Raw genomic sequence first — 14,360 nt, 5'->3', positions numbered from 1 at the left:
TGTCCACAGGATCTGTAGTGATGGTACATCTTTCATTCCTAATATTAGTAATTTATGGGGCACCTAGGTGGTTCAGTCAGCTGAGTATCCGACTCTTGGTTTTGGCTCAGGTCATGACCTCCTATTTTGTGGGTTCGAGCCCTGAATTGCACTGTCAGTACAGAGCCTGTTTGGGATTCTCCCACTCTCCTTCTCTCTCTGTGCTTCCCCAGCACAGAGTGCTCACTCACTCAAATAAGCTTAAAAAATACTCCTAATATTAAAAAACACTCCTTTCTTTTTCTTAGACAATTTGGATAAAGGTTTATCAATTTTACTGATCTTTTCAAAGAATTAGCTTTTGGTTTCAACTTTTCCGTCTTCTGTTGATTTTCTATATCCAATTTCATTGATTTTTGCTGTTTTCTTCTTTCTTGTGGTTACTTTGGATTTAATTTGCTCTTCTTTTCCTAGTTTCTTAAGGTGAAAGCTTAGAGTAACAATTTTATATCTTTTTCTAATGTATATAGTCTATATTATAAGTTGCTTCTAAGAGTTGCTTTCATGGCATCCCACAAATTCTGACCAATTATATTTTCAAATATTTTTTAAATTTCTCTTGAGACTTCTTTGACCCATGTTATCTGGAAGTGTGTTTAATCTCCAAGAACTTTGGGATTTTCTGACTAGCTTTCTGTCCAATCTCTGGCCTCCAGAACATTAAGATCATAAGTTTCTGTTGTTTTAAGCCACTACACTCAAGGTCATTTTTACAGCAGCAATAGGAAACCACTATGATACTCTTGTACTAGACTGTATACTGAGAGCATATAATATTTTTGAATCTCAGTCTTTTTTCAGTATGGTTTGGCCATGGTCAGAGCTATTTGGTTGCTTCCCTATTTCCTTATTAAATCAGGGTTAGCATCACCTGTAAAAAGCTTTTTCCAATATGTATGTCAATGTTCCACTCAAGATGTTAACTGGTGTTCTGTAAAAAGAAGAGAACAGGAAGGGAAGGTAATACTCTTAAATATATGAAAAGTAAAGAGTATTTGACTTGAAAATCTGCATTTGAGAAAGCTGCCATATTTGAGAATGCACAGACCTGATATAAATGAGGTGCCTAAACCATAAATACATACATTCGATTAGAGCATTAGTGCAAAGGCAGCATTACCTAACAGTCTCATTGATATGTCACCAACTCAGTGATCAATGTTCTCTGTTCCAGATCTTGTCTTATCCTCTCATATTATGCTTATAAGAGGTAGGTAGTTGTGTGTGTGTGTTTAAAAACATTAGTTTATCAACTGGTTTTGTTTTAAAGAAAAAAAAACGATATGCCAAATGATCATTCTTCAGCAATTAACTTATCTGAAATAACTTCTGGGGTTCTACTTTATTTCATGCATTCATTCTATTTTATAAACTACCACTATTCTGTAATGCACCATTTAAAAGTTTTCACTGTCAGTAAGTTTGGGAAATGCTATGCTATAAAACAAATAATTTGAGTTTCTGTGAAAGATGAATGACTGTCAATGATAAAAAATATAAATCAGATTTTCTAAAATGTCTTTATTTTAAAAACCTATACAGTTTCAATTTAATAAAAAATATTGCCATGAAATATCTAATTATACAGCAACAGAAATACAGTTAATTAAGGTTATCCAAAAATAAATTCACAATTTTAAAGTTGGAATACATATGATTTTTTCAAATAAACAGTTAAAAGATTTTGTTTCAGATGGTCTTCCTCTTGAACATTCCAGATACACATACTGAATCTTCTGAACTAGAACCAGACAACCTCTCAATAATGACATATAACTGCTTCTATTAACTTGAAAAATAAAGTAACTCCAAACCATTCAAATTACTGATTTAGTCACAAAACACTAAAAAAGCCAAATAAATCACTGCTTTAAAATGTATTATCTTTAGAACATGAAATCTACATCTGAATTTTGAAAAGGAATAACCTTTGTATAAAAAAAGTTGAGTTTTCCTGACTGGCTGACTTATTTTCTATCAATTTTATCCTATTCGGACTACTTACACAATATCCTGAAAGAGTGTGAGGTGTTAAAATATGAAAAGCTTCTTTGGCCCTGTAAGCAGAGGTACCTTAAATGTAAACAATTGCAGTGAGAGTCTTCCAGATGTGGGCACCTATGTCTTATATTGAGTTGGAGATGTATGTCCTTGTTTCTCAAAGACATGTTAATTTCCTTTCCAATAACAGATTTGATACATTGAGATATGTTTTCAAATACTTTAAAAATTAAAATTCATATATACTTCTATAAAGAATACTTCAAAAGATCAGAGAAAAGCATTATATAATGATATTACATTGTAAGTTTTATTAATGGTAAATGTTTGCATTAATTTTTAAAAGCTTAGCTATTGCTAAGCATTTTTTTAACAAAAGCTAATAATAAGCAAGAATCATTTGCCATACAGAAACTCTATTCACGAGCAAGACTTAATCAAGTGGAAGCTAAAAAACACTGGAAAAAATACAAAGCAAAACACTGCTATGCATCAATTAAACTGCTTTCTATCACACTGAATATACTGTATTTAGATGACAAACATACTGAAGTTAACAGAAAAACAATTTTGTGGATTCAGGCTAAGTAAGACTAGCATTAAGAAGAACATGCAAACCATGATTTCCTTAAAAAAAATTTTTTAAGCCAAATCACCTGAACAAAAGTTCTGTTTTTCATTTGAGGGGAAGACAATCTGTGTTTACCAAACAGATCCTCCTTTCGTTTTAAAACAGCAAATTGTATGAACCCTCGCTCTTCTTCCCAGATGCTACTTATACATGACTTTGCATAATGACTTACAGAATTACTTTTCTGGTAACAGTGTCATGGCCATAAATAATCAGTTTTTTAAAAAAAACAAATATCAAGTGCAAATCTAGAAAACTCCCTTTAAAGAATTACCCAAAGCCAGCACACACACGGTACTGCTGTCCCACAAGCTGAGCAATACGCCTTATCGATGTGTGTGACGATACACGCACACTAAAGACAGCCTTCTATACAGTTTTAGTAGTGTTGCCAAGTTAATAATTCTTTCAAGGCACTGAAGAATTATGTAGATGGATATTCCAAAATATAATTAACAATTGCTTAAACTTGTTACAAAGCCCTGAGTCAGAACTTTCAAAAGCTTCCTGAAATTATAGATTTCAGACAAAATGGCATATTTGTTTATTTTATAGAAAATTACAAGACCATTTTGCAGTTTGGAGGAAAGAAGTCATGTTTATGAAACAAAGTCATGTAGACTATACAGGAAAAGTAAAATATTCAGTAATATCTTTCTTACACATTTTGTACATGTTAATTACAACCTGTAATTATGGATTTATGTGCTAAATTGATGTGGCAAGTCACCCTTCCTGCACCTACTTGCTTAAATCCTCAACAAAATAAAAATCTCAATTTGAACCTCGGGTTCCCATCTCTACCTTAGTCACAAATAAGAATAAAAGCTGGAAAAGTAATACTCTGACAGAAAAGGAGGTAGAAAATGCTGCTGTAGCAACTTACAATTTTAATTCATCAGCTCCACTAACTCGTTCATATTTTTATGTTCTAGTTTCATCCACTAACCATTTATCAGTAAACTGAGTCTCAATCTAAAGGATTTCCCCCTCACTGTAGCAAAGCAATGTACAACTGAGACAGCATTAAATAGTTTTTCCTAAAATTTAATGTTTTAAAGAAGTACAACTATGGTTATTAATACTGCTATAGTTATATATTTATATGTGTTAAAATTCCAAGGCTATTATATGATTATCAAGTAATATCAGTATGCATTCCTATCATAATATTCAAGCAAATAAAATTAGGTTGAGTTTTTTAGAGAAAAAAAAATATTCTGAGACTGTTACAAGAAGACTTAAAGACAACTGACATTTTTGACAAGGCACACATAGTCTGTGAAAATCTATTACCTTCCCAAATTCGAAGCTAACCTAATTCTAATGTTTAAAATGTTTTTCCCCCTCCAGCTCCAAAAGAAATAACAAACCCTTCCAATTAACAGACATTTAAAACCAACTCAATTATGATTTATTACAGTCGGGAGGAAGGGAAGAAATTCTGTCATCCCTCAAATTTTAGGAACTTAATATTGACCACGACTTTAAATCTTGCAAACACAACCAAGATAATTCAGGTTGTTCCTTGATTTATATTTAACCATAATTTTATTCCACTGGCGGAAGAAGAGAAAAGGAAGTTATTGTTTAATGGGTATAGAGTTTCCATTCTGCAAGTGAGAAAATTCTTCTGGATAGCCTTTTAATAATGATGTGAATATACTTAACACTACTGACCTGAACACTTAAAGATAGTAAAGATGGTAAATTTCATGTTATGTGTTTTACCATTTAAAAAATGCAAAAAAAAATTCTATTCCAAAAATTCACTTTTTACACAAATTACTACTGTAACATTTCAGACACCCTGCATGGACAGATGCTTTTCCTTTGGACGTTTTTTAAAGCCAGGTGTATTAAACCATATAGTTTACAAAGCAATTGTAAATTAAATGACACTAAAAACCGGTTAAGAGACCTTTTTTTTATTATTCAATCAAATATACTCTCTCTGCTTACTGCTTTGATGAAATCTACATGACTTTCTTAAACCTCTTTTTTTCCTCTAAAATACTGACTTTTCTTTCTTACTTGCTTACAACTCCTTACTATCCTTCCTATCCTTCCTATCCTACCCCATCACTAAAGGTCCAAAATTCATAATAAACAAAGAATGGCAATTGGGCAACACATAACTAGATTGTGTATTTCTATCATGTAAAAATGACCCAGCAAGCTCTGACATTTGAGTTGAAAGATTCTTAAGCAGCATGCATTTCAATATGCTAAAATGCTCCTACAGGCTAAAGCCATCAAAGATACAAATTTAAGAATGCTATCTTCAACATTATCAATTAGTTTTATGTCTCAGTAACTATGTGGTCAATTTGCAATGTTTACAATTACAAACACCTTGTCCAAACATGATTTGGTCAGCTAAACACTTGTCTAATATCATACCCTACACTAATACAAAATGATCTTCGTTGAAAAGCCTTCTTGCTCCCAACAAAATTAAATATATAGTAGTATAAGCAAGAAGAAGGTTAAATTATGTGAACAAAAATGACTAGAATAGCACCATCTGGTAAGTTGTGTGTGTGTTTCGGGCAACAAGGCTGACAATCTTAAAGGAGAAAATGTGGTAGGAGTGCGGGGATACAGAAAGGGAATCCAAATGCTACTTTAAAGACAACTCTACTGAAACATTAGGAAGAAACGTTATCAGTACCTTTGGATCCCTTCTTGACTACAGAGTTCTTCAAATGTACAACTGCTGCATGATAGATTTAGTGTGTGCTAAATGCTGACCATTTTTTCAATGTTATATATATCTAGCCCCTGAGGCCCAATAAATACATTTTTGAATGAATGTCTATGTTTTTTAAATGATTCTAGGAAACGTAAAAGTTCTTCTGAGGCACAAGATGACAAGCGGATGAGAAGGAAACATACCTAACTGGGAAAGTACTGCTGAGAGACGAAGAAGAGGTAGCAATTTCACAGAGTTAGAAGACAGTGGCTTAAATATCTCAGTTCTTAATCTTATTCGCGGTCACAAGCACAAAACAAATTTAAAATAATTTTTCAGGCGCTTGAAAACATGAATAGAGAAACATTTTCTATTCATTAAACAAATATCAGAGTGGTACAAATATAGAAAATGCACAAGTACACAACACTATATCACAGTGACCTTATATGACTTCTGTAATAGTTTAAGTTATGTTATTGTATTTTTAATGTAGAAGAAATAAACTAGTCTGGAAAATGACACTGCCCTTTAGGGATGTAAGTTTAAGCACTGCAAGCTCAAAAGACAAAAAAAAGATTTAAATAAAGTAGAGCTCTAGACAGAATTCACTGGCTGGCCAAGCTATGCATGAGTCAGCCAGGTGTCCCCTCCTCTCCAGCTGACCTAGTAGAAAAGAGATGGGCAGCCTATGGCATGGAAGGAAAAAAATCCCGACTGTTGCTATTTTCAAATCTGAAAGAAAATAAATCTGTTTCTTTATGTGAACATCATGTCAGATGTTCTATCTTTTTATAACTTTGAAATATGGCTTTAAAAATAGCCTCAGTGGCCTTTTATTAGATAACTGAATCCATATAAATTTTCAAATTCAAAATTTATAAAAATTTTACTGTTCTAAATGCTAAGTTATGCATCTAACCACAGATATAGAATCAGCGAGACTACAAAACCAGCCAGCAAAGCTCACCACTGTTTTCACCAGGACTTGCAAAAGCAGCAGCCATTTAATTGCCAGGAATATTCTTAAATTTAGTTGTCATAACAAAAAAAAAAAAAAAGAAAAAGAGAGAGAGAGAGAGAAAGAAAGAACCCAAATCAAAAAAAGGAAAAAACTACACGGTAACTATCCTTAGGAATAAGCTTATACATAGTATATAGTAGACACATTGTAAACAGCTGATATTTTTATACTCTAGCAGCAATGACCTCAAAACATTTATTTTATGTATATTCATCCTAGACAAGAGTAAGATTCCTCATTCAAAGGGCAGAAAATGATTAAACGCTCTAGAATCAAAAGTTTGAGTTAAAGGAAAAAACTACAGGTAATCAGACATATTTCTGTAAATGTCCTGGTCACTCTTTCTAAAGTAAGAACTTATTATTAGGTTACTTACTATGTCTTGGATACTGTTGGCAATTTAAATAATATCCTCATCTGTAGGTATAGAGTGTTTTCTTTACAACAAGCCTTAGCAACTGAAAGAAAATGGAAGGAGGGCTTATGATGTAGGTAGAACCAGTAACACTATCAGAATCAACAGATATGGACGAGAAAAAGATTGTTGCCTTGAGACAATGCATTACCCTTCTCAGATCACTGGAGTACTACTCAGTACATGAGAAAAGTGACATGCCCAAATAGGGCAGTATCAGTTCACTGGTCAAGTCAAGCCTGGATAAGTGACCACAGGGAAAACTGAGGTACACTTTTCACAGACTTATTTTTTAAAGGCTGGCTAAACAGAACAGTGTATAAATTAATATAGGAAAGGCAACTGTTAATGGTCAGTTAAAAGGTACTCTTTTATTGGCCACTTTCCCCCACTTAAGTTCCCCACATGATTGCTTATTTTTCCTTTTCATGTCAATCATTCTGAAACTGGCAATTTGATTCAAGTTAAACAATTTTCCTTTTAAGTCTATAAATTAAGCTAAATGCAAAGTCACTACTCTCTCATTCCATGCTTCCATTTACTCTAAGAATTCAGAAACAATCATTTGCATAACTTTTTATCTTAAAAAGATAATACTCTCTGCAAATAATCTTCTCTTCAATATTAACTATGTAAAACTCTTCTTATAATTTTGTCATTTAATATATGTGACATAATGGTTTGACTTGCCCTGTTCATTTGATGCATGACTTTTCTGAGTACCTGTGTCAACTCACTGTGTAAAATCATGATAAACTGAAGGACAGCTGATTAGAAGGAACTGTATTTCTTGAGATCAAGCAAATTTACAAACTATAAGAAAAATGCAATAAACACAAAAATAACAGGACATTTCTAAAGGATTTTCCCCTTAGAAGTGACAAGTAAATTACCTATGAATTACATGGATCTGATGTTTCAAATTAAAAGAAACAAAAAAGAAACTATGATATTAAAAATTAATTCATTAGAACTTCCAACTAGCTTAAACAGCTTTACTAAGAGCTCATGACCAAATACTTCAGCTAACAAAACACACTGAGTTTCTTAATACAAAAGAATCCTTCGCTCAATAGCCTTGCGACAAATAGGACATTCACTCATTCGATCTCCACAGAGCTGGCACGTTCCATGGCCACAGAGGAAAATCATATTCTTCAGACGATCCAAACACACAGGGCACATGGTCTGGAAAGGGAAATAACAAGGTAATAAATGCTGAGACATTTTATATTTTAAAATTGTATCATATAACAACTTTGTAACATCATTTTCTTCTATTGTTTTAATCTTTTGTTGCTTTAAAATGTTCAAGGAATTTAATTTAAAAAATTTTAAATAGTTAAAATGTTATCCCTATAAAATAGAAATATCAGTTGTACTGTCAGGACTGAATAAAAGACACTACATAAAATAAATATTATATAAAACAAAAAATGCAAATGCCAAAATCTAGTAGGAAATGAATGAAAAATAGCCCCTGAATTCAGTCTCATTCAGATTCCTCAACTCTGTGTACTTTGCTGTTCTTGTAAGAAAATAACACAATACATCAGGCCTATGGGGGAGGGGGAACAGTGTACAGATGTCTCTAAAAACATGTGCCACACACTATGATAATATCTCAGCTCTATTATCACTCTCACTTTAAAAATGAGCAAACTGAGTCTTAGTGGGGCTAAACACCTCCCCACGGCAGGCCATAATGTAAACTGGGATCATATGGTCCCAGAGCTCTTGCTTTGAAATAGCCTTCACTGGATTACTATTAATGTAGACCCCCTTCAATTAAAAACAATTAGCCTTAGTTATATATTAATAAATGTAACTTCATGAACTCAGAAAAATTTAGAAGTATGTTAGGTATACTCTGGTGAAAGCACTCTAGGAAATCACGTATTTTTTCACAAAAACACACTTTATACTTTATTTTTATAAAAACATATTTTGCCTTACTATATATACCATGTTACTTCATATTATGAAGTCATTTCTATGTTTCCCAAGTATCCCAAGTAACAAAGAAATGACATAATTAAAAAGAATGTCTAAGCAAATCAGAGAACTCTAGATGCTGGTGAGGATGTGGAGAAATGGGCACCCTCCTACACTGCTGGTGGGAATGTAAACTGGTACAGCCCCTCTGCAAAACAGTGTGGAGGTTCCTCAGGAAACTAACAATAGAACTCCCCTATGACCCAGCAATAGCACTGCTAGGAATTTACCCAAGGGATACAGAAATGCTGAGGCATAGGAGCACATGTACCCCAATGTTCATAGCAGCACTCTCAACAATAGCTAAAACATGGAAAGAGCCTAAGTGTCCATCAACGGACGAATGGATCAAGAAGATGTGGTTTATCTATACCATGGAGTACTACATGGCACTGAGAAACAATGAAATCTGGCCATGTGTAGCAACAAGGATGGACCTTGAGGGTGCTATGCTGAGCGAAATAAGTCAGGCAGAGAAGGACAAATACCATATGTTTGCACGTATAGGAGGATTAGGAGGAACTTGACGGAGGAACAAGGGGGAGAAGAAGGGGGGAAATGGTGGGGGAAAGGGAGAGAGGCAAACCATGAGAGACTCTTGAATGCTGACAAAAACTGAGGACTGATGGATGTGGGGGGGGGGATGGGCATGGAGGAGGACACTTGTGGGGATGAGCACTGGGTGTTATGTGGAAACTAATTCAACAATAAACTATTTGTAAAAAAAAAAAAAAAGAAAAGAAATGACATAATTAGTTTATTTCCCATTAAATTTTCAAGAGTTCTATGCAGTCAATTAATAACTTCAGTTACTTTGAGATTAATATATCCTTAATAGCACAAGAAATTACACTGGGGTAAGAGAAAGACTGGAGATTTAAAATTTAAAAAGAGTTATTCAGATGCTTTGTCTTGGTTACCTTGACAAAGGTCAAGGACCAAGGTGTCTGCAAGAAATCCCATCAGTCCTCAGAATGAATTTTGTTACAACTGTTTAAATATATTTTTGTAATGAAACATGGTCATGAATATATATTTAAGGGGGAAGAATCTTCTTTGGAATGCTGAACTTGGATAAAAGTAGAGCTGAGTTTTTTTTTAAGTTTATTTGAGAGAGACATAGGCAGCATGAGTGGGGGAGGGGCAGAGAGAAAGGGAGAATCCCAAGTGGACCCCAAGCTGCCAGTGCAGAGCCCTACTTGGGGCTCATACTCATGGAACTGTGAGATCATGACCTGAGTCGAAACCAAGAGTGGAATGCTTAACTGACTGAGCCCCACTCACATGCCCTGAACTGAATTATATTTTTCCAGACCCATATTAGGGCTCAAAAGTATCATTATTCACACTTAATTTTAATTCACAAATAGGAGATGAAATGTTTTTCAGGGAAGACATGTTCAAAACTCAGTTTTACCTTTCTATAAGGGTTTTAAGGGAAAGAAAATGAGATGGTAAAGAGCATTAAGATTTTTTTTAAAAACTTAATGTTTATTTATTTTTGAGAGACAGAGTGTGAGCAGGGGAGGGGCAGAGAGAGAGAGGGAAACACAGAACCTGAAGTAGCCTCCAGGCTCTGACTGCCAGCACAGAGCTCAATGTGGGCCTCAAACTCACAACTGTGAAATCATGACCTGAGCTGAAGTCAGACACTTAATCGACTGAACCACTTGAACCACCGAGGAGCTTTAAAAGATTTTTGAAACACTCAGTTTCATCTTAAAATGAGCTAAATATGTTATGATTTTTATTTCCTACATAAGAACTGGTAAATACATGTTTATCTTTACTTGGTTACCATATAACAAGTATTACTAGGTACCAGATTTTGAAAGAAAAACTAGCCCAGTCTTAAGAGTTTTAATCTTTTCAGATGGGTGTTTAAATTCCTAATAAATATATATGCTTAATTCTTTAATAACTGTATACTGTATTACTCTATCACAAGGGTCATCAGTTATCCTATTTATTGACTATATTACTTATAAACTCAGGTAAAAAAGACAAGTGATGACTAACAACTGCATCGCAACACTGATGTGATACCCAAACTAAAGAAATAACACCCTTTGCTTCTCAATGTTTTGAATCAGATTTAAGTGCTGGATCAGATGGTAAGGTGGGGAGGGAAACTTTCTTACTTACCATATATGTAAAAGTTTTAACTAACTTCTTAATTTTACTGTTGCTGCTATTAAATATCGAGTAGGTAAAAGAGGACTTCTGTTGGTATGCATCAGATATAAAAAAATATATAACCACCACCCAGTTTAAAGCATGGCATGCTACCCTCTATTTGAAGCCTCTCCATACATCTTCCCAAGTCCTTTCCATCTATCCCATCACCGACACCCACTATGCCAAATACTGCACTTATCTTTTCTTGCTTTCTCTTATGGTGTGTGTGACAGAGTGAGAGTGAGAGAACGTATATATTTTTCCTTTCTACTGAAGTCTCACATTTATACAGAAATGTGCACAAATCATAAATGTACAATTTGATAAAAGTTCACAAACTGGTCAAATGCACCTAATGGGCACTTAGTATCTCTCTATATAGAAACTTCCCTTGTGTTCTGCCTTCCAGCCATTCCAGCCAAGAAAACCACTATCCTTGGTTTTAAATACTATTAGTATAATTTTTTCCAAATTTGCATTCCCAAGTGATATCTTGCTTAGTTACATTACAATGACAAACTTTTCCAAAGTGTTTTTACTAACTTGTATCTGGTATTCTAACACTGCGTACTGACAATTATTCTTTCTCTCCTCTCCTCTCCTCTCTCTCTCTCTCTTTTTTTTTTTTAAAGTAGGCTTCACCCCCCGTGCAAAGTCCAACACAGGGCTTTAACTCACAACTGTGGGTTCAAGGCCAGAGCTGTGATCGAGTCATTCGCTTAACTGACTGAGCCTCCCAGGTGCCCCTATACTGGCAATTTCTAACGCAGAGTTTTCTACTCAGTCTAGTAAGGAGACAGGTACCTCACTGGAGTTTCAATTTTCCTTTCTTCTACTTCTTTTTTTTTTAAATGTAAGCTCTATGCCCAAAGCGGGGTCCAGACTCACAACCCTAAGATCAAGAATCACATGCTCTCCCAACTAAGCCAGACAGGCACCAAATTTTCAGTTCTTGATGACTAATCTTGTTGAGCATTTTTCATGTTTATTGGTCATCTGTGTGTTTCTTATTTTGGAAAGTGTCTGATTAAATCTTCTAATCCTATTACCTTTTACAACTATTCAAATACTATAAATGATACCCTATGTGAACCCTGCTTACTACATAAAACACCAAAGGTTTTATAGAAAAGTGTTAAATGCCATTCTTAGAATTATCATTTACCATGAAGAGATCATTATTACCTGCTCCTTAATGTCCTGTAACTGCTGTTGCAGCTTTTGCACATCTGCATTGACATTAGTATTATCCTTGTCCTTTTGTAACACAGGAATATTTCCACTTGCTATAATACAAATAAAATATTTTAATGTTATGACTGGACATGGCAATGATTTTTTTATTTCTAAAATTATTACTACATTATTAAAAACAACTATAATTCTCTTTAAAAATTTTTTCACTCATGGACAACAGATACAGTAGTGACATTCATGTTATACTCCTTCATTTATAGTCTTTGAAAAGAAACAGGTTTGCACATTATTTTCTAATTTTATTTAACTCAGCTAGACAACAAATTAGACACACACAGACTTTTTGAGTTTTCCAAGGTTCTTTTACCTGCTTCCTTTGGCAAGCTCACAAACACATTCTATGCTTGTTTTCTCTGTTCCTGTATTTTACAAAGCCAAGAAGGGAAGCAGCATACCACGTTAGCCAGCTTTGGCAGCAGTAAATACATCTCTTGGATGATGTTTAGGAGAACACACAAAAACCTAGCCTCCTTCCTTTCTTCCCAACACTCCTTGTTACTGATTGGGCATGAGAACTCCATGAAAGAAAAGCTGTGATCGGTGGATCTACTAAGTGGAGAGTTTTTGTTTTTTGTTTTCTTGAGAGATAGAGGGAGAGAACAAGCGGAGGAGGGGCAGAGGGAAAGAGAAAACTTAAGTAGGCTGCACGCCTAGTGTGGAGCCTGATGTGGGACTCAATCCTGCAACCTCAAGATCATGACCTGAGCCGAAATCAGGAGTTGGACCCCTAACCAAATGAGCTACCCAGGCGCTCCTGGAGGGAAATTTTTTATTGCACTTTTCCTACTCTTTAGATTTTTACTCTTTTACTCTAGTTATTTTGTTTCTGGGATTTTTATTTTGCTCTATTGATGATAAAGACAAAGAGCCCTGAGCAGAAGTGACTACATTAATGTTCTTCCTCATGTGTACACAGAGCAAGGAAATCAAAGATACCATTCTAAGCTTCTATCTAGTGCAAAGATGAAAAATATTTTTATACAGCTGTAGTATTGAAAAGGTTAAAAGCAGGGGTGCCTGGGTGGCTCAGTCAGTTGAGCTTCTTTCTGGCTCTTGGGTTCAGATCAGGTCATCATCTTGCAGTTTTGTGGATGTGAGCCTCACGTTGGGCTCTGTGCTGGCAGCATGGAGCCTACTTGGAATTCTCCCTCTTTCCGTCTCTCTCTGCCCCTACCCCACTTCCGCTGACTCTTTCTCAAAACAAACAAATAAATAAACTTTTTAAAAAAAGAATAGGTTGAAAGTAAATAATTTTTCATCTCTCCACTTCTTTACTGAGTTACATTTCAGTTTATCTACAGTTACTCCGTCCCAACTAAATACTATTGTATAAAATGCTGAAAAGCGCTAGGTGAAATCTGCTACACACAAAAAAAAGAGATGTTAACACTTGTATAACTGAAAAAGAATTGTAATATGCTGTTCTGCCAAGATACACTAAATTTAATCTTAAAAACAGCAAATTTTCTTTAAGCAAGAATACAACAATTTTCTTTTATTCATACATAGAGGTTTCTTAAAAGACAAATGCTTAAAGTTCTATAATCATACTGCAAGCTAGAAAAACATAATTTCAAGTTTCCTGTAACAAGAACAAAACTCCACCTGTTCCTCTGTAGATTGAGGTCACACACCTTGTGCTTTACAAGCCAACGTTCTGCTACACGAGAAGAGATGTTCATGAAAGTCCAACAAGAAAGCAAAGTAAGAAAAATATACTTACAGATGTCATCAGTGGCATCTTCTGAATTCTTCCCTCCACAACACATAATGAAAGGCACTCTTCGTTCAACTACCGCCCGGCATTGCACACACTTCTTCATCAGGCTAGCACAGTCTGCAAAATAGCAATAGGATACTTCTTACAAGAGGGAACATGATAAGACTGTTGGCCTTTTTCTGCTCATTTTTAAATTTCACACTAAGCATTAAACAAGTTCTATGAATACATAAGTCTACCTTTTAAAAATGTTATCGACTTATGAATGTATATTCTCTATAGGCAGCCTCTAGAAGAGAGTGCTCCTTGTCATGAAAATGATGACATTTTCTAATAATATATTAGAATAAATTGTCAAGTGGTTTTTCTAGGTTTTTAAATTTTTTGTGTTTTTGAGAGAGGGCC

General features: G+C 34.6%; 1 protein-coding gene across 1 annotated transcript in view; it reads right to left on the bottom strand.

Moving 5' to 3' along the window:
* Nucleotides 1-1,540: 1,540 nt before the first annotated feature.
* The window catches only part of MIB1 (MIB E3 ubiquitin protein ligase 1), a 123,931-nt gene continuing 111,111 nt past the window's right edge, over nucleotides 1,541-14,360 (bottom strand). The window contains exons 19-21 of the mRNA XM_077778057.1: nucleotides 13,959-14,072; nucleotides 12,164-12,264; nucleotides 1,541-7,993 (exon numbers count right to left, since the gene is read on the bottom strand). Coding sequence (XP_077634183.1) covers nucleotides 7,853-7,993; nucleotides 12,164-12,264; nucleotides 13,959-14,072 — 356 coding nt within the window. The 3' untranslated portion in view covers nucleotides 1,541-7,852. The remainder of the gene's footprint in view (nucleotides 7,994-12,163; nucleotides 12,265-13,958; nucleotides 14,073-14,360) is intronic.

This window comes from Crocuta crocuta, unplaced genomic scaffold, assembly GCF_008692635.1.
Source record: "Crocuta crocuta isolate KB4526 unplaced genomic scaffold, BGI_CrCroc_1.0 scaffold26, whole genome shotgun sequence".
In the NCBI taxonomy this organism is placed as follows: domain Eukaryota; kingdom Metazoa; phylum Chordata; class Mammalia; order Carnivora; family Hyaenidae; genus Crocuta; species Crocuta crocuta.
Note: the sequence above shows the minus strand (reverse complement) of the source record. Positions and strands in the feature narration are given on the sequence as shown.